General features: G+C 45.5%; 2 protein-coding genes across 2 annotated transcripts in view; one reads left to right on the forward strand and one right to left on the reverse strand.

Annotated features, from left to right (window-relative positions):
- CALCOCO2 (calcium binding and coiled-coil domain 2) overlaps nt 1-21,074 on the forward strand; it is a gene marked incomplete at its 5' end in the record, with an annotated part of 193,952 nt that overhangs the window by 124,266 nt on the left and 48,612 nt on the right. The window lies entirely within an intron of this gene.
- Nucleotides 797-20,761, reverse strand: UBE2Z (ubiquitin conjugating enzyme E2 Z). Its single transcript, XM_080979477.1, has 7 exons — nt 20,394-20,761; nt 14,798-14,870; nt 12,983-13,170; nt 8,157-8,268; nt 7,455-7,567; nt 6,086-6,176; nt 797-3,586 (listed from the first exon to the last, which is right to left on the reverse strand). The coding sequence occupies exons 1-7, from the start codon at nt 20,744-20,746 to the stop codon at nt 3,416-3,418; spliced, it is 1,101 nt and encodes a 366-aa protein (XP_080835603.1). The 5' UTR covers nt 20,747-20,761; the 3' UTR covers nt 797-3,415.

Consider the following 21,074-nt stretch of genomic DNA (forward strand, 5'->3'; position numbering starts at 1 on the left):
TGTCACTGAATCAATTGACTTTTCTTCTTGTAAGTTTTCAAAGTTCTTCATCTAGCTCAAGGTTATCACCTGAACTAGCCTTTGGGTATAGGGCGGTATAGTAATAAAAGATATATATATATATATATATATATATATATATATATATATATATATAAAATAACCAAGCCCAGTCAGCCCATCATTTGCAAAAGATGACTTTAGAACCGTCTTGCCCCAAAATGGCAACTAGACATTCTGTTTTGGTGACTACAACCTTGGTTTAAGGAGCCATTTGGCCCCTGGCTTATATTTATGAGTTTCTAACACCGGGAGACTCCTGCCAACCTAGCAGTTCGAAAGCACGTCATGTGCAAGTAGATAAATAGGTACCGCTCCGGCGAGAAGGTAAATGGTGTTTCCGTGTGCTGCTCTGGTTCGCCAGAAGCGGCTTAGTCATGCTGGCCACATGACCTGGAAGCTGTCTGTGGACAAACGCCGGCTCCCTCGGCCAATAAAGCGAGATGAGCACCGCAACCTCCAAGTCAGTCACGACTGGACCTAATGGTCAGGGTTCCTTTACCTAACACCAGGAGAAAGGTGTGTGCATAAACCTTTGATTTATTCTTTTGGAAGTACAGCAATCATTGCTCCCCGCCCCCTTTGCCACTGGTCCCACCAACCAATGGCATGTGTGGGGCCTGGAAGTTTCATCAAAAGGGAATACATCCCTGATGTAAGCTGCTTATGAAAACAAGACCCCCTTTTTGGGTATTCCCCGCTGTTTTACCAATCCAGGACAAAGAAGAACCTCGGATCCTGCCAAAACAAACTTTATTGCACCAAAAAAAAAAAAAAAAATTATGTACAATTGTATATAAACAAGGATTCCTTATTTTTCTTAAGACCCTTGTGCATTCGAGTGTGTTTAGCTTGTTAGGCCTAAAAGTCTCGTCACTAAACATTTTGTCTAGATCAGTCATCTAGGATTGTCACTTTTGAAATGGAAAACATTCAGAAAACAGATGACTATGGGCAGCTAGAAAACCATATTTCTTTTTGTTTTGTTTTCTTACATCCACATGCGAGCTGTGTGAAAAAGAAATAACCACATAAGGCATTTTCATGTTTTCTTTTCCTTTTGTCTTAAAAAGAAATGTAATGCAATGGTTCGACAGCCAACATGCATCTGGAACTAAGGTCTCTTGAAGTAACGGGTGCTCTGATTCGGGAACACCTCTGGTCCTGGTGACTATAGACTGGGGGAAAGCCAAACTTACACAAGTGGCAGAGTTCGGAGAGTCCTACCTAGGTCCTACTGATTTCTGTGAGACTTAAAACGTTAAGTGTGCACTCAAGTCCCTTTGATTTCAGTGGAGGTGAAGCACGACTGATTTCTGTTTTCGTTTTGCTGGATTGCACCCAATGAGATCAACACAAACATGATAAGATTGCCTTCGTCCTCACGAGGTCCCCCTCCACAAGGCATCTAAATGCAAACTTGCATTACAAAGCTTTTGACTCCACCGGCAATTTGTAACCCTTGGGAGAGTCTTGTCTCCTTGCGGGTGGGAGAGAAATGGAAAAAATGGCATTCCACTCCAAAAAGCAGGTATGGGGGGGTTACTTTTAGTTTTAAGCAGCAGCACATCGTACTCTACATGGGAGAAGCAGGAGTAGCTGCAAGACTGGTGTTGTGCTTGCAGAGAAACAGTGCCTATAATCACACATGAACTTCCTTTCAGAGGCCAGGTAGGAATTGCATGGTTCCTACAGTTGGGATTGGACCTACTGAGTGAAACGTGTCCTACTGACCTGGACACTTTTAGCATCTGCTCACCTCCCCCTGCCAAGTTTTTGATCTGGGTGTGCATCTGTAGGTCAGGAGCTCCCCCCCCCATTAAAAAAAAAAAGTCTTAAAGGGTCTCTAAAAGAAGAAGGGTAAAAAAGCAAGGGAAAGGTGCTCACAAGGCTTCTGAGCCTTTCTATGTAGAAACCAGCTTGAACTTTCAAAAGTAAAAAATAAAATAAAATACTTTGCCAGCTGGGAGAGTGGCCAGACGTTCTCCCACAATTCGATCCTCAAAAGGCATGTGCTTCTCAGTCTATAGCACGACAAAGTGATTGGGAGAGAAGGGAGTTACGGCAGATTCGGCAGGCTTACACATGTGCAACTTTGCTTCGGTTTCAATAGAGGCTCCTGACAAAAAACGAGAGCCAATCCTTTGACAGATCTCAACAGCTGGTTTTCTGCCCTGGCCTACTGCCCAACTTGGACTGATGCTTATTGCTGTCCTTCCATTAGCTTGTATCCTCCTCTACATCACTGAACTCCTAACTCTGCCCCCCAAAGCTGCGGATCTGAGTTGCTTTGAACAGAGAAGTCTGCTATTGCACTGCCAAAGCTTAAAATTAGCATTGCTTTTCTTTCTCTTGGTGCTGCGTTAATTTATATTTGCTATATCTCTCTCTCTTGAAACAAAATCAATGGCTGCATAAAATCACCTGTCTTCACTAAATTCTAATACTGTACCTTCCAAAAAAATAATAATTATATGCCACTTGCAGGAAATGAACTGCCAGAATGATGACTCTTTCCAAGGATCACAAAAAATAAAAACAAAAACACTGGCCATGAAATCTGCTCAACTTCACCTTTTGAAGGCTGCTGGCTGGGTTGCTCACAAGGCTGACACATTAACAATTTAGGATCTCTCCCAGTTTGTCTCTTCCTTCTTTCCTGCCTGGATTCCGAATTTGGGGAGGGATTATTCAAAAGGAGCTCTAGAGTTGAGTAAAGCTTTGGAAACTGCTTTTTCGTTGTCGTTTTGGATCGCCACAAAAGCCCAGTTCCGGCCAAAGTTCCTCCTCTTTGGTCTGTCTAGGACAGGCAACACCAACCCAACTGGGAAACTGAAACAGAGCGAATATGAAAACAGGGCTTGATTATTTAAATGGTCAAAGGTGCTTTTACAGACTTGGTAGGGCTGGGAGTCCATCCCTTTGTGGGAACGTTGGGAGGGAGGCGCTGAGGGTATATGCGGCATGTTTTGAAACAAAAGACGGCATGGCGTAGAGGCAAGCTCTACCTCCTGCTCTTTTAGAAACATGGGGAGGACAGAAACCAACCCATTGCGGGTTCTTCCAGAATGCCTTTATGCCATTTTTGCTCACGGGTCTCCAGCAGAGAAAGAGCCACTTTCAAAAGACAGCTTGTCAGAAGCCCGGTTCAGTTTTAGCATCAAATCCTCGTTTGTTTTAAACAGCGTGTACCAGAGCACTGGAGGAGGCAATGAAGGGGTGCTGCTCAGCTCAGGTTCTCCCCGCTCTAGAACCGGACTGGTTCTTGGGTATCTCCGGGGTTCCTCCGCAGTGCCTGGAGTCAGAAGATCCCACCCCTACGTCTTGGGTTCCCAAGCGGTCAGGTGGGAGGCACCTATGCCTTAATGCTCCCTTGAGTGTCTGTCTCTGTCTCAGAGGAGCTGCTTTCTGAGTCTATGTCTGGGTTCTCCTGCTGGTGTTTCTCTTGCACTTTCAGGCGGATTCCTTGCAAACGCAGCAGAAGGGACTGATAGTCAAAGTGCCCTCGCTTCTCACCGAAGGGATCCTGCGAGGGGAGAGGAGAAGGGATGGAAATTACTTTTAAAAAAAAAATGCTTTATTGGTTGAAAACTGTATAACAAAAATAATCAGTAGATGTTAAAGACAAGATAAAAAACACAATTATTCTTTTCTTAAATGATCCTTGTTTTGTACATCATATTGTAATTAAGTTTAACATGACCTCCGATCTCCCCATTAAGTTCCCAGATTAAATTCCTTGATTACGCACTTATCTTTATTTTCTCCCTGTTATTTAACTTACTTTAAATTTTGTAAACTTATCCTATTTGCACCCAGAAGTCAATCGAAACCTGCCAACAGATTTATTTTGACAATGTTCTTTTACATAAATTCTATATATATGCCCTACTCTCTGATAAATTTTTCATCTGTAACGTCTCGTAGCCTTGCTGATAGTCTCGCCAATTCAGCGTGCTCTCTTAATTTATTTTGCCAGTCTAATTTGGGTGGGGTGTCCTCTCCCTTCCGACCTTTTGCGATTAAAATTCTGGCAGCAACTGTAGCATACATAAAGACTCTCCTGAGCTTTTTTTGGAACTTTGTTGCCCATAATTCCTAGCAGGAAGGCTTCAGGGTTTTTAGGGAAAGAGCATTTGAACATTTTCTTGAGTTCGTTAAACTGTCTGATCGGGATGAAAACAACTTGCATCAAGATCTGCCAGGGTTACTTGGCACATGGACTGGAAACAGGGTGGCCAAGGCCTTCTGTAACCAGTTCAAGTCACAGACGCTTGTCAAGATCAATATTATTCTAAGCAGTGAGTATTTTTTAACAACCTTGAAGCCACAAGAGGAACAGGGGAACTGCTGCTGGATCAGATTGGAAACCCAAGTCTAGCAAATCAGACTGTAACATGTGCTTCAGTTGAAAAAAATGACATTCTGTAAAGGGAAAATAGCTTCCTATTACAGTGGTACCTCGGGTTAAGAACTTAATTCATTCTGGAGGTCCGTTCTTAACCTGAAACTGTTCTTAACCTGAAGCACCACTTTAGCTAATGGGGCCTCCCACTGCCGCTGCCACGCGATTTCTGTTCTCATCTTGAAGCAAAGTTCTTAACCCATGGTACTATTTCTGGGTTAGCAGAGTCTGTAACCTGAAGCATCTGTAACCTGAAGCGTCTGTAACCTGAGGTACCACTGTATATTGAAATCTATCTACAGTGGTGCCCCGCAAGACGAATGCCTCGCAAGACGAAAAACTCACTAGACGAAAGGGTTTTTTGTTTTTTGAGCTGCTTCGCAAGATGATTTTCCCTATGGGCTTGCTTCGCAAGACGGAAACGTCTTGCAAGTTTGTTTCCTTTTTCTTAACACCGTTAATACAGTTGCGACTTGACTTCGAGGAGCAACTCATAGAACGCGGTGCGGTAGCCTTTTTTGAGGTTTTTAAAGACTTTGGTGATTTTTGAAGCTTTTCCAAAACTTTCCCGACACCGTGCTTCGCAAGACGAAAAAAATCGCAAGACGACAAAACTCGCGGAACGAATTAATTTCATCTTGCGAGGCACCACTGTATAACCTAAGAGGAACCTGCTGAATTAGCCCAAAGGCCCATCTAGTCCAGCATCCTGTTCGCACAGTAGCCAACCAGATGCCTGTGGGAAATTGTCAAGCAGGACCCGGGCACAAGAGCCCTCTGCCCTCCTATAGTTTCCAGGAACTGGTATTCAGGAACATCGATGCCTCTGATTGTGGAAGCAGAGAGCACAGCCATCACGGCCATGGCAGCCATGGAAGCTCACTTCCCGGATTAGAGAATTTAACATCTTTCATCCCCATCCCCTTGCTGGATGCTCTTTTCCTAATAACCAGGATCTATTCAAGTCTCCTACCTCTCACCCCCTCATTCCAACATCCTGCTCGTTTTAATATAAAAAAGGTAAAAGGTAAAGGACCCCTGGACAGTTACGTCCAGTCAAAGGCGACTATGGGGTTGCAGTGCTCATCTCGCTTCAGGCCGAGGGAGCCGGCGTTTGTCCACAAACAGCTTTCTGAGTCATGTGGCCAGCATGACTGAACTGCTTCTGGAGCAACAGAACACCGTGATGGAAGCCAGAGTACATGGAAACGTCGTTTACCTTCCTGCCGCTGTGGTACCTATTTATCTACTTACACTGGCGTGCTTTCGAACTGCTAGGTTGGCAGGAGCTGGGACAGAGCAACGGGAGCTCACTCCGTCACAAGGATCCGAACCGCCAACTTTCCAATCTGCAAGCCCAAGGGGCTCAGTGGTTTAGACCACAGCGCCACCCGCATCCCACAATATACTTCCAGCCAGTTCCTGGTGCTTCAGAAATGCCAGCAATTGGTCATTTCTCCTAATTTGTCCTCCATACCTCAGGTTTTCAATTTGCCCTTTGGGAAAACCCTCAGCTGAGCAAACGAGCCCACTTCTCAAGAGGGAAGGAAATATGACAATCTAAACAAAAACAAGGAGGCTGCCTTCCGGAGTGGGCAGTCATAGACATCTGATCCTTACCTGCATTGTCTGTCCTTGGAGGTGAAGCCGCTCTTTGCATACCCCCTCGTAGAAATCATAGTACTCCATGAAGGACTTTTCCATGACACCCCTAGCAAGCAAAACGAACCGTAAGGCCGCAGAGCAAGGATGTGACAGGTGGTTTATAACAAAAGGGCTACTGCCATAGTTCATGCTCCTGAAAATTAGTTTGTCATGTGCACATTTCTTAAAAACAACCACAACAGTTAACATTTCCCCACAGTGCAACACACTTTGGTTCCCTCCCTCAAGCATGACCTGCTGACCAAAATACTATAAAAAACAACAAGCTTAAGAGGCGGACAGCAGGAAGGGCTTCTATGGAGCCATGAATACAATTGTACCTTGGTTGTCGAATGCCTTGCGACTCGGGTGCAGGAAGCTCCTGCAGCCAATCAGAAGCCGCGCCTTGGTGTTCAAACGTTTTCAGAAGTCAAACAGACTTCTGGAATGGATTCCTTTTGTGAACCAAGGTCCAACTGTACTGCAGTTTGCATTGCTTGCACAAATAACCCCAGCAAAAGATCTGAATTAACAAGACACATGTTGGTAATCTGGAGAGGAAGGAACAGAATGCGGACAACGACCATGCAGCTGCAGGAATGAATGGATGAAGGTGCTTGAATGCCGAGTCATGGGTTTCATGCTGGCAACCAGTTTTTCTAAGTGTGTGCAGGGGGGGGGGGGTGTTCGGGTCCGGTGCGTTTCCACAGCAACAGAATTCCCGGACTTGCAGCAGAGCAGCACAGCGCGTGCTTCTGGTGTGAGTGAGCTTGCAGAAGAAGAGTTTGGATTTGATATCCCGCCTTTCACTCCCCTTCAGGAGTCTCAAAGCGGCTAACATTCTCCTTTCCCTTCCTCCCCCACAACAAACACTCTGTGAGGTGAGTGGGGCTGAGAGACTTCAAAGAAGTGTGACTAGCCCAAGGTCACCCAGCAGCTGCATGTGGAGGAGCGGAGAAGCAAACCCGGTTCCCCAGATTACGAGTCTACCGCTCTTAACCACTACACCACACTGGCTCTCTAAAGAAGAGAGAGTCCACACGCTGTTGTTCCTCTAAACTAACAGCTTTATTTACATCAGAACGATAAAATAATAAACAGACCATTGGAGACGGCAGGCATGGTGTCTCTGCGTCTCTTGGCAAAAAAGTGAAAGTAACTCACAGACAAAGGACTCAGCTTTTCCCGGATGTAGAGAAAAACAACTCCCCAGATGCAGGGCACACACAGAGCTGTTAACCCTGTAAACTCCAAACCTCACAGGAAGTCTGACTAAGGGGTTCCTCCCTCTCTCCTTCTCCATGCTACATGCCTGAAACCCATGGACTGAGACTGCCAAACATACCGTAAAGGCTCCGGACAAGGGCATTTTCCTTCTAGCATGTCACACACAGCGACCCGGATAGTCTCGTGCCGAATACACTCGTTGTAATTTTTACTGTCTCCCGGATGTCTTTCCTGCAAGAGATTGGTGGCCAAAAACAAAAGTCACCTTTTACGAAGTTCAAGACACATGGCCCACAACTTTGGTCTTGTCGGGGGGGGGGGGAGAGAAGAGAGAGAGAGACTGGGAATGCCTCCAATTAGTATGGCTGACATTACCCATTGGAAACACTGGCCAGTCGCTGATAAAAGTGGATTGACGATCCTATTTCAAACCAGAGCTATGGTCCATGAAAGATCCCAAAGAGGTTCCATGCATGGTCTTGCTCTGCAGACAAGCTGCGAATATGTGCATACGGACTGCAGCATATGGAGTTATCCAGGGCTGCTCAAGGCATTCTTCCTTTCCACTCTGTCCCAATGCAGTCAGCTGTTTTAACACAACAGGGAAGCAGGCCCCACCTGCAGCAACATGCCGAACCTCTGAATCGGGAGGGTCTTCTTAAAAGGATGTAGGGGTTGGAGATTGAACCTCAACAGGTCTTACTGCTCTGCCGACATTCCCGTTTCTAAGAGAGCCGTTTGTTACAGGACAGCCACTTCCCTGTCCCTGTAACCAAGAGCTCCGTAAAGTGGGCACTAATCCACGATTCAGGCTACTTACCTGCTCAAAGCCAGGCTCGTTGTGATAAGGGTTCTCAGTCATCAGGGACTGTATAGATATAAGGACCGAAGAGATGCTCTGGGCAGGACTCCAGGCTGGACCAGTCCACGTACTGCCGGACAGCAAGAAACGGGAGTTTATTTTCACACAGCCAAACAAACACAGTTCTGTAAAGTGGAGTGGATGATGTGTGGCTTTCAATGTACTTTGATTTGTAACTTGTGAGAGGCCTAGCTCTGTGTGTGTGTGTGTGTGTGTGTGTGTGTGTGTGTGTAGGTAGGTTGGTAGGTAGGTAGGTAGTAAAAAAAGACAGTTTCCAGTGTAGGTAAGTTGGTAGTAAAAAAACACCAAACAGCTTCCGGGCCTCAGGGTGGTGGGGAAAAAATTGAAGACGTAATGGCAAGAACCACTAAACAAGCAAAGAAGATAGAAAAGCCCAATTCTGTGACACATGTAGCAGATAAATTGTATAGGTATAAATGAAACTGCAGGCAGGATTCGAGATAAAAGCAGCAGCAGATAGACAGTGTATCTGAAGAAGTGTGCATGCACACGAAAGCTTATACCAAGAACTAACTTAGTTGGTCTTTAAGGTGCTACAGGAAGGAATTTTTTTATTTCGACTATGGCAGACCAACACGGCTACCCATCTGTAGCAAAATAATTGTAACATGAGAAACTTTTTTGCAATAGATAAAAAGATGTAATGCAGTAGAAAAAAAGGTTTGAGTAAAAGCACTGTGGAGGTGAGGGTAGGAAGTCATTTTATGAAACAATGTACAGTGGTACCTCCGGTTGCAGATGGGATCCGTTCTGGAGGTCCGGTCGGATCCCAAGGTTTCTGTAACCTGTGCATGTGCGTGGGGGCAAAACCCAGTAAAATACTTCCGGGTTTGCCGCACGCACACCCGAAAGTTTATGTAACCAGAGGGTTACGTAAACAAAGGTTTGACTGTGTTTGTTTTGAAGGTAGTTGTGAAAACGTTTGCGCGCACACACACGTTATGAAGATGGATAATTACTGTTTTGTGATAAAACCATTCCAAGCTTTTATGCATCTTTCCAGTATACAATCTGAATTGAGGGCTGTATGCATTCAGTCTCACGCAAGAGCCACACACATAGTCTGGCAGTGAGGGGAGAACTCAGCCTCCTAAGTATTCACATTCCTTTTCTGTTTAGATGTCTAGCTCTTATCAAATGTACTGGAATTCTGAAACCTTGGGAGCTGGCTGATTAGGGGAGCGAGGGGGACAAGGGGGCAGGATTCCCAGTGGCCAGGGCTCAAGGCGTCAACACCCCACGCATCTCCTTGGCAAGTCTCCGTAATCAGGAGAAACAGAATAAATCATGGCAATCAAGCAAATGCGTGCAAACGTCTGTGATAAACAAGTCAGAAATTCCATTGTTTCTTGGCATCGTCATCTTCTTTCAGAGCACCAGCTACACACTGTGTCTACACCTCAGTTCGTAGAAGCTGTGTGAAATATCTGAGGAATTCTATTTGGAGCATTCCCACTGTCCAGAGATGAAGGGCAAAAAGCTCCACTATGAAAACAGGAAATAAAAATCCAGAAACACAAAACAGGATAATTAAGTTGCATAGCACAGTGTCCCTGCCCCTTGCTTTTTCAGGGTGCCAGTGCAAGAGGGACTTCCTGATTTTTCCCAAATAACATGTAAAAGGTGCTTGCTTGCATCCTGAATCCAATTAGATCCTAAAAGGTTCCAAATCCATATATATCCTAAAAAGCACTTGTGGCTAACAGACAAAGTATAGCAAGTAAATCTGGTTTACTTGCCCAAGGCCATGTCTGAACATTAGTGAACCTAGAAAGAAAAGAATGCTTTAACTGCAGGGTGGATAAAAATCAATGATTTTTTTAAAATAAAAATTAAAAAGTAAGATTTTTTAAATTTAAACAGGATTTTTTTTATTTAAACCAGATTTTTTAAAAATTTAAATAGGATTTTAAAAATAAATTGCTTTTGGAGGAAAAATCTTTCTAAAGATACTTTTCTATTTAAGTTACATTATAGTTAAAAGGCTACTCATCAGGAAATAAGGATTTGTTTTAAGTTTTTAATGTGTGCTAAAACTCAGTCTAAGTTGTTTGTTTGTTTTTTAAACTGTTTAACCACATCAGTTGACAAACATGGATACATATGCTATACTGTTTTTGTTACATAAATTGTTATTACGGAAATGATTATTTTTCTCCTTCCAATAAAGTACAGCAGAAAACTTGTCCAAATGTAAACAGTTAACTTATTAAACCTCACAATAATTTCATAATTATCTGTCTATGTATCTCTAATAGTATAATGAAATCAGTAATATTTGATAGAACTGTAAAAGAAAAGCCTACCTTGAAAATTTATTATTCCAAAAATGGAACCTTCCTCTGGTTGTAAATATTAAGATTATACCAGTAAGAATGAGTCTGTCAAAGAATGATTTAAATCAAGTCTTACCTACTAGTGATTTAAATCGATTTGATTTAAATCAAATCCACCCTGCTTAGCTGTGGGATACCCAATTCCTCCTCTCTATACAGTGGTGCCTCGCAAGACGAAAAGAATCCGTTCCGCGAGTCTCTTCGTCTTGCGGGTTTTTTCGTCTTGCGAAGCAAGCCCATTAGAGGTTTAGCGGCTTAGCGCTACAGTATTAGCGGCTTAGCCGGCTTAAAGATCAGCTGATAAGCGGCTTAAGGATCAGCTGATAAGCGGCTTAGCATCAGCTGTTAAGCGGCTTAAAGATCAGCTGATAAGCGGCTTAGCCAGCAGCTGTTAAGCGGTTTAGCGGCTTAGGAAAAAGGGGGGGGGGAGGAAAAAACCCCCGCAGGAACTCGCAAGACATTTTCGTTTTGCGAAGCAAGCACATAGGAAATTCGTTTTGCGAAGCACCTCCAAAACGGAAAACCCTTTCGTCTAGCGGGTTTTCCGTCTTGCGAGGCATTCGTCTTGCGGGGCACCACTGTACATGCTTTGTTACTTTGAAGCTCGTACACAAGACAGTATTACTAGGGAAGATCATAATCTTCATGCTTGAGTCATGTTAGCTTTCTCCAAACTGGTGTTGCCCAGGCGCTTTGGACTGCAAATTCTACCAGCCCCAGTCAACGCAGCAGATTGTCAGTGATGATAGGAGTTAAGGCCCAACGTCTGCCAAGCATCAAGTTGAGAAAGACTACAATGGGATATATAAAATGATGCTGTTTCTCAAGCCTGGAAGCCCATAGACCAGGCATAGGCAGACTCGGCCCTCGAGATGTTTTGGGACTACAACTCCCATCATCCCTAGCTAACAGGACCAGTGGTCAGGGATGATGGGAGCTGCAGTCCCAAAACATATGGAGGGCCGACTTTGCCTATGCCTGCCATAGACCAGGCTTCCTCAACCTCGGCCCTCCAGATGTTTTGAGACTACAATTCCCATCATCCCTAACCACCGGTCCTGCTAGCTAGGGATCATGGGAGTTGTAGGCTAAAAACTTCTGGAGGGCCAATGTTGAGGAAGCCTGCCATAGACGGTCATTTTCTATTCCCGATCTAACTTTCTTAAGGATGTTGAATACAGCAGCTCCATTCAGCTCCCGTCATTTTCTTTTTCAAGCACCATCTTTTGAACCAAGTCAGAGGCAGAAAACCACCCAAACTGTCTCTGCCCTCACGATGCACGACGCAAGCAAGGGGCCTGTCAACCTCTGGCCATTGCGAACAGAAACAGGCCGAAGGGTGATCTATGCCGGGGTGGCCAACTCCCAAGAGACTGCAATCTACTCACAGAATTCAAAACTGGCAGTGATCTAGCCCCGTTTTCGGGGGTTTCAGGTTAAAGTGGTTAAGCTTTTTTTAACGGGAGGAGGAAAGCCACATTTTTGGGGAGTTCAAGGCTAAGCTGCTGACCGTTTTCAGGGAGAAAGGGGAACAGCCTCTCAACAACAGATCACTGGGAAAACAAACAGCTTCACTGAGTAAACTCAGTCTTCCATTCTGCAGATCGTGCAACAACGGAAGGCGAGGCCGGATTCTATTTTACCAACGCTAAGGAAAGGGACCCAGCGATCGACAAAAACCTCCTGGGGATCTAACAGTAGACTGCAATCGACCTACTGGACATCCCTGTTCTATGCCATCTGAAGGCAGCCAGCCACTAAACACGGCTGCCTTCAGATGTCTTCTAAAAGTCAGATAGTTGTTTATTTCCTTGACATCTGGTGGGAGGGCGTTCCACAGGGCGGGGAGCACTACCAAGAAGACCCCTCTGCCCAGACAAGCATGTGTCCCAGTGTGCCCTGTCTTGGAAATGCTGATGATGATAGGAATATAATTATTTCGAAGCCTCGCATTTGAAGAAGAAATACTAGCGTGGTTCACAAAAAATAAAAGACAACAGCAAAACAAGAAGAATGAAGCCAACTGTAAAAAAATACGAGCTAGTCATAGCATAACAACAGCATTGAAACATATATATAAATGAGGAAGCCCATTTCAAAAAGCGTAACAGCTAAAAACGATCAAATTGGGAGATCCAAGTTAGGAAGAGCAGGGAAATACTTGTCTAAACAGGTGTGACTTCAAAAGCTGGCGGAGTGGCAATACCTTTGGGGGCCTCCCATATTGTAGCAAGGGGAGCTACCAGTGAAAAAGCCTGCCCCTCTCGTTCCCGCAAGATGATCATCATCAACCTACCTGGCTCTGAACAGAAACAAACACACACACACACACACACACACACACACACACACACGTTTCATCGACATGATAATTGCATGCAGAAGTGTGGACCTCCCCTAAGCAGCTCAGGCTGCTCAGCTCCTTACCCTAGAATACTGAGGCAGACCTTCCCATTGCGGTAGAAGTTAGGGTTAAACCTCACTGTGTTATTCCCGGTTGTCATCAGTTTGACCCGCGGCGGATGGATGGGATAATCTGGAGGACAGCGAAACAGGAACAAGAAGAAACCCCCTTCGTAAGGCGTGTCAAAGGGGCCTGTGATCAACGCATGAATCTGCAAGAGAAAAGCCCAGCTCGCGCAAAAACTTCCAACTGGGTGCAACGTCGGCAGAGCCTGCGCGGGACGCAAGCCGGCCGCTAAGAGAGTTAAGGGGGGGGGGGGGAGAAGAGAGATCCTCTACAAAGCATTAGGGAAAAGTCACTGCCCTCTCAGGTTCAAGAATCAAGCTCAGTTCACACAGGTAGCTGTTGAGGAAGCCCAAATTATTTCTGGAGCACACCACTTCTTCACACTACAGGTGGAAGACTGAGAAAGCAACTGGTTTTGTCGTTTTGCCCCACAAGGACAGGCACCCATTAAACAGCAGCAGCGCCCAGTGGCTCTCTCCACAGAGCAAGGGGTGAGGAGGATATGAGTCTCAGCACCATCAGGAGGAAGGGGGAGAAATGTTCCCACTTACCTTTTGCACGGACGCCCCCCCCCAAAGAACCCCAGTCACAACAAGGGCAACAACAGAGACAACTCCTGGGCTTTGAACCCACAGAATAGCTTCCTATCCACTTGGCCACAGCAGCAGACAAGAAACACAAGGCCCAGTCTCAGGAGTACATGGCTTTCTTTTCATGGAGGAGCTTTCCCCACCTGTGGTCTGGAGTGATAAAAACTGTTCCAGGATGTATACCACATCATCTGTATGAACGAGGCCTCATTTGACCTTCAACTAAATGGCCACTCAATGTGGTCAAACTTCAGGCATGTGAGATCTACTTTTTTAAAACAAAGAACAGATCCCTCAGATATACCAAGAGGACGCCAGTGAAATATTGTGACTCAGGGGCAGACCTACTTAAAATTCAGAATGCTTAAGAATAAATCAACAGAAGGAGGTTTCTCTCTGTTTCTTTGATAACACCTGGATGGGAAAGATTAACGATTTGGGAGCTGCCAAAATAACAATTCTCAAAGAGCTGGACAGAACTCTGAATTTGGATGCAATTAAATGAAGCGGTGCGATGAAAAAACAAAAACAGTTGAAAAAGTACAATATACGGACAAATCTGCACTCCATAGGAAAAAAAAGTATCTGTTTTCTGACATGAATGAGGATCACATAAACAGAGTCAAAACGTGGAGGAAAAAATCGGATATGGAATTATGGAAAACATTGATGATGAGAGGCAGGACTAAGATGTTGAAAGCGCTTCGGAATTCAGACCGTGGGAAGCCAAAACAAAAATTATTACAATTTGGAAGACAATTGGACGTTCTTTTATTTTAGTTTTTTATTTTCATTGGATTTGATACGTTAATTAGATGTTTTAATTGGAAAATTAATAAACGCTTAAAAATTTTTTTAAAAAAAAATCAGAAACAGAGCCGGAGATTGCTTCCTTCTCCCTTCTGAAAAGGTACCCCAAACCCTCATTCTAACACATTTATCAGGGTGAGCAGAACATGAATTGAAAAGATTTGCCTAAGGATGAAGATGCTTTGTGCAAACTTCACTTTGCCGAATTTCTCCTGTGGCAATCGCTCTGCTACCCTTTCCCACAAGCTGCTGCCATAACTGAAATTTCAAGTCATAGCAAGGTGAACTTCAGTATGCCAGCCCTCCTAAAAACAGCACGAAACTCCTTCAGGGAGGACACACTACAGAGGAAGGCATTCAGATACCACCTACCTTGGTCATATCATGGGGGTCAGGCACTACAAACATTCCAGGAGGGGGTTCCTTGTAGATAGACATGATATCTCTGGGAAACAAAAATAATAATAGCAGCAATGTATTATTCAGTCAAGTGTTTCTCTAGAGCAGCGTTTCTCAAACTTGGGTCCCCTGCTGTCGTTGGACTACTACAACTCCCATCATCCCTGATCACTGGCCCTGCTAGCTAGGAATGATGGGAGTTGTAGTCCAACAACAGCTGGGGACCTCCAACAGTGTTTGAGAAACACTGCTGGAGCTTCCAGCTTTGTACCCCAATCCCCAAATCCTGTTGCTGAATTCTTGAGAAACAGCCCTGCTTTTAAAAAGAGAGAAGGAAACCTAAGTTTCTATTCCTCATGGCTTCAGGCAGGCGGTCAATCTTAAAAGACTGCTGAAAATGAATATAAAGATCTCTCCCATAAAGGACTCTCCATAAAGTTGTGTTGTGCTTTTCATAGCCCTCCTCACTCCTTTGTCCCATTTTAATCCATATTTGTTTCCTCCTATGTCACAACTTATTACCTTCCAAATGCATGGCACATTACATGGGCAGCTCCAAATACATATTACACATATTACACATATGCACATATTACAATATAGCCCATCAAAGGAAATGAAGAGAAAAAGGGAAAGCCCAGGATTTTGAAACACTGTGAATATCACAGCTTAGGCTGGGACACCAGAAGAGGGAGGGAGGGGCAATTCAATCGTGAAAAGACACATTTTCATCACCCTCTCTGGCCTATGAGAAACTGCTTCCTCAAACTCTTACTACACACATACAGTCATGGGAAAAAGAAAGTACACCCCCTTTGAATTATGTGCTTTTACACATCAGGACATAATAGCAATCATTTGTTCCTTAGGTCTTAAAGTTAGGTAAATGCAACCTCAGATGAACAACAACACATGTCATATTATACCGTGTCATGATTTATTTAACAGAAATAAAGCCAAAATGGAGAAATCATGTGTGAAAAACTAAGTACAGTGGTACCTTGGTTTACGAACTTAATCCGTTCTGGAAGTCTGTTCTTAAACCAAGGCGCACTTTCCCTAATGAGGTCTCCCGCCGCTGGTGCCCTTCCACCATTCGGCTTCCGTTCTTAGACCGAGGTAAAGTTTGCAAACCGGGACACTACTTCCGGTTTTGTGGAGTTCGTAAACCGAATAGTTCGTAAACAGGGTTGTTCTTAAACTGAGGTAACCCCGGTACACCATTACAGCTTCCATAGCAATTAAGAGATTAAGTAGACAGGGGTTGCTAATCAAATGTCCTTGCTTAATTGATCATCAGCAAGTGTGCCCACTTCTATAAAAGACAAAATTTTAGCAGTTTGCTTGTCTGGAGCATTCAGGTGTGTTTTAACACAGTGCCAAGGATGAAAGACAACACAGTGCTCTTAGAGAAGAAAGTGTTGCTGCCCATTTCCAACCAACTTTAAGTCCATTATTCTACAGTGGGAAAGATTATTCAAAAGTGGAAAGCATTTAAGACAGTTGCCAATCTTCTCAGGAGTGGACATCCCAGCAAATTCATGCCAAGGTCAGACCGTGCAATGCTCAGAGAAATCGCCAAAAAGCCCAAAAGTTATGGTACATCTCAGGCCCTATAGTTAGCATGTTAAATGTTAAAGTTCACGACAATTAGAAAAAGACTGAACAAGTATGAATGGGCCAAAATTTCTCCACAACCATGTGAGAGACAGATAAAGTCCTACAGGAAACAAGTGCTTCACATTATTGGTGGTTCTACAAGCTAGTGAAGGGACGCAGGTGGTGCTGTGGGTTAAACCACAGAGCCTAGAGCTTGCTGATCGGAAGGTTGGCAGTTCGAATCCCCGCAACGGGGTGAGCGCCCGTTGCTCGGTCCCTGTTCCTGCCCACCTAGCAGTTTGAAAGCACGAAGTGCAAGTAGATAAATAGGTACCACTGCGGCAGGAAGGTAAACAGCATTTCCGTGAGTTGCTCTGGTTCGCCAGAAGCGGCTTAGTCATGCTGGCCACATGACCCGGAAGCTGTACGCCGGCTCCCTCGGCCAGTAAAGCGAGATGAGCGCCGCAACCCCAGAGTCGTCTGCGACTGGACCTAATGGTCAGGGATCCCTTTAACTTTTTACAGCTATTGAATAATAAGGTGAACTTAAGTTTTTCACACATGGCTCTTCCATTTTGGCTTTATTTCTGTTAAATAAATCATGACATAGTGCAATATGCCATGTGCCGTTGTTCATCTGAGGTTGTATTTACCTAATTTTAAGAGCCGCTAAAGGAACAGATGATTGTTATTATGTCTTCATATGTAAAAACACAGAATTCAAAGAGGATGCAGTTTCCTTTTCTCCCGTGACTGTACACTCACAACAGAAAATGTTCTTGGTTTGAACTCTGCTTAACGAGAACACACCTACATCAAAAGTCAGAGGTTGCGGACTCAAAGTTAGCTGGGCGGCGGCGGCGGGGAGACCACACTTCCTTCTTCTCACTGAACAATAGACAGTTGTTAAAGAGCAGGCAGGGTGAATTGGCATCTCCTGCCGTACATATAAATTGTGCCAACAGCACATTAGAACAACTGCAGTCCTTCTCAGGCTCACTGCAGCCCTCGGCCCGTAACACAAACACCTGTTTTGGCACATAACAAACAGCACACTCCGTGGAGGAAGGAGGAGGGAGGCGGCCTAGCACACTTCTGGGAAACAAGGCTGCTACAAGTTCACTTTCGTTTTGGTTTGCCATTGACAATAAGGCTTTTGTTCCTGGGATTAAACGTGGAACTGGCGTAACTGCTCCTGAAGTGGTTGCGTTCAGCTCTAGGAACAAACCCAAACTGTCCCTCCCTCCACCCCCAGTTATTTCCCAGCTTTAAAACAAGCCTCCTTGTATCAGGGCACCCGAAACATCTGCCTAGTAACACTTGCTTGATAGTGTACCTAAGATCTAGATCTCCAGAATCTGCTAGGCAGGCCTCACCTAGTTGTGCTGACTGGAGATGGCAACGATTCAACACAGAGTATTGTTTGCGCAAAGGAGATATTGGTGACAGCAATGGAGGACTTTCCTTCCCCTTGCAGTTCCTCACATTATCCAAAAGCGTTAGCCGAGAGGACGCTAAAAGAATTCTTACTGCTAGTGCATTCTGGCCTTCTCGTTCTCCTCTATACCCAGAAGGGATCTTCTGGGCAGATGGAACAGCCTCTCATAACAACATGTTAAAGCATTAATTAACAGCACACTAAGTACTGAACAAATGTAACCCAGGTCACAGAGAAGTTCATTTCAAGGCCTGCATTCAAATTCCACGCCTGCCAAGGACACAGCTTATGTCCTTGGGCCATAACAGCAATTCCAAAGCAGCTATACGGGGATGACAACGCTACCTCTCAGGGCTGTTGCAAGATACAGGGAACACAAAGGTGGAAAGCCTTCTGGAAAATAACTGCTGCTGCTACGGACGTATTTTCGTGCTGCTGAGAGCAGCCTTTGCCAAAGAGCTTACCGTCTATGGGTGCCTAGTGAGAATTACTTAGCATGCGCAGCAGCTGTGAAAAAGGCAAATTCCATATCACGGTTTGCTAGGAAAGGGATCCAAAATAAAACTGCCTGCATCAGGCATTTTGACAAACCTAGGGTACAACAATCGTATTCAGCTGGGTACAGTTTTGCTGAACACCCCTCAAAAAGAGAGTTTGGAAAGGTAAAGGAAAACTCAAATAATCAAGGAATTACAATATTTGGGACTTGTTAGTTTAACAGGGATGCGCAAACTTTTTTCAAAGAGGGACGGATTTGATGAAGTGAACATGCATGAGGGCCGTCCTTTTTGGGATTTTACCCCAGGAGATAGGCTGCCACAGGGACTAGATTAAAACGACAGGCGGGCTGGATTAGGCCCCCAAAACAGACTTTGGACATGTCTGGTTTAGAAAGAAGGCAAGTAAGGGGGAAATGATAGAGGTGTATTAAGTTATGGAGAAAATGAGCAGATGTTTTCCTCCCTCTTTCATGATGATAGAATCTGGGGCTGAGTGGTGGGAGATTCAAGACCAAGACAGACAGGGCACTGCTGAACTACGGAACTGGTTCCCACAAGACGCAGGAGTGGTCACCAATTTGGAGTGCTTTAAAAGAGGGTAAGACAAATTCATGGCTGACAAGGGTATTAATGGCTCCTAGTTATGATGGCTGCAATACCTCCAGTAGCAGCACGGCTCAAAATACTAGCTGCTGGGGCTTATGAGGGGAAGAATGCTATTGAGCCAGTCCTGCTTCTTGGCTGTCCATAAGGAGAACAGAACACTTTGGTCTGATTTAACAGGGCTATTTTTAACTTGCACAATTTTTATATGTTTCAAATGTCCCATTGCCTCTTTAACCCTAAATCCTTTACAGCACGGTGGGTTAAGGAACATTTTTAATCATGTTATTGATTATGACTACAAAACTTTTTTTTTTTACATTATTGTTGATTATGAATGTAAACCTAAACTTGTGACCAAGTCCTAAATAAAATAATGTGAGTATGCACTGCAATGCACTGTTAATTGTGCAACATAATGGGAGATACTGGGATGTCTCACTCCCCAAGTTTATATGGTTAGCAGCAGGAGAGAGGCTGATCTCTGAACTGGGAGAAGGAGCTGGAAAGAAGTCAGCCTAAAGAAAACTTCACACCTTTCCACCACATGTAAACCAAGCAAGCCAACTTCAGCAAAGCCAAAGCCAAAATTTGGGACCTTAAACAACAATTCCAAATAATTCTAATTCCAAAGAAACTTCTAAAAATGAGTTGTCTCATCCTTGGATGCTACACACGAACAAGGCATATATATATATATATATATATATATATATATATATATAAAATGAGGCTCTAAATATGTTATATGCCAATTGTAATCTGATACAAAACAAGGAAGTTGAGCCTGGGGTGGAAACAATCTAGGATATCCTCCTTACAGGGATGCTTGAGCATAAGGTTATATCATCTTTGGGGCTGTGAAAGCCACTGTTGATCTTAAATCTACCTGGGCTGTTGTAATAGGGAGTTTATACCCCTAAGCTCTTGCTTAACGGATGCACAACACCCTTAAGAGCTACAAGCCATATGGAAATGCAACAGGTGCAACTCGCCTCCACTACGGCACCCGCATACCGGCCACGCCGCACCAGTTGTCACACGATACCCCCCCTCCAGTTGTTGAACTACAACTCCCATCATCCCTAACCACCGGCCATGCTGGCTGGGGCCGATGGGAGTTACAACAACACCCAGAGGGCCTCCGGTCCCCCACCCTCGCTTATGGGGAATTCCTTGCAGACGCTGAATCGCTGCCAAGAAAGGGCAGTTAAATCTTTCCTGGGCGAGTTGATGGAGAAGGAAAACTCTCCCTGCCCCATTCCGCCCTCAGATGTATGCACAGACAGGATGAGATGCCCGGGGAATTAAGGCGCGTACTACGCACTCTGCACACGCTCAGGAACACTACCCCACCCACACCTTCCGGGCCAGAAATCTGGAAAGTGGGAGGTTCCGGCATTTGCCCGGGGAGCGGAAAGTCTCTCACCGTTTGATGCGGAGCAGGCAAGCCGGGCTCGGCCTCTCGCCGTCCCAGTCGCCGCTGGTGGTGGGGTCCCAGAAGGCCGAGTGCGAGAGGAGCACCCCGGCCGCGGCGGCCGCGGCGGCCGAGCTGGGGATCCCGGGCACCGAGGCCCCGCCAGCCCCGACTCCCGCACCCGCTCCGGATGCGGCCCCGGCCGAGCCCAGCCCCGCCACCGCCCAGATCTCGGCCGGCAGGAACACCCCGGGCCCGCCGCCGCCGCCGCCCGCTCCAGCTCCCGGCCCCGCGCTCGACGGCGGCGCCGCCGCCAGCACCGCAGCCGCAGCCGCCTCCTCGGCAGCCGGACTCTCCGCCATCATCGCCAACAGCCCCGGCTACGCTTCCGGGACCTCCGACGCCAGCGACAGGGGCGGGCAGAGCGGACCTCTAAGCGCCGCCCCGCGTCGTCGACGGCGCCGCACGGCGGCCACAGAGCGGGGGAGTCCCAGAGCGCCCCGACGGGAAACAGGAAGACCCGGAAACCAAAGGGGTAACGTAGCGAAAGCCCCCACTTCCGGCGCCGATGAGACTCTTCCCTATGCAGGACATTCGAAAACTCGAATTAGGAACGATTGGATGCCGCCTTTTGGATTTAAAGTCTTAGGTGTCTCTTTTCTATTATTATTATCATTATTATTATTATTACTA

The sequence above is a fragment of the Podarcis pityusensis genome, assembly GCF_964106645.2.
Source record: "Podarcis pityusensis genome assembly, chromosome: 13".
NCBI classification, from domain to species: Eukaryota; Metazoa; Chordata; class Lepidosauria; order Squamata; family Lacertidae; genus Podarcis; species Podarcis pityusensis.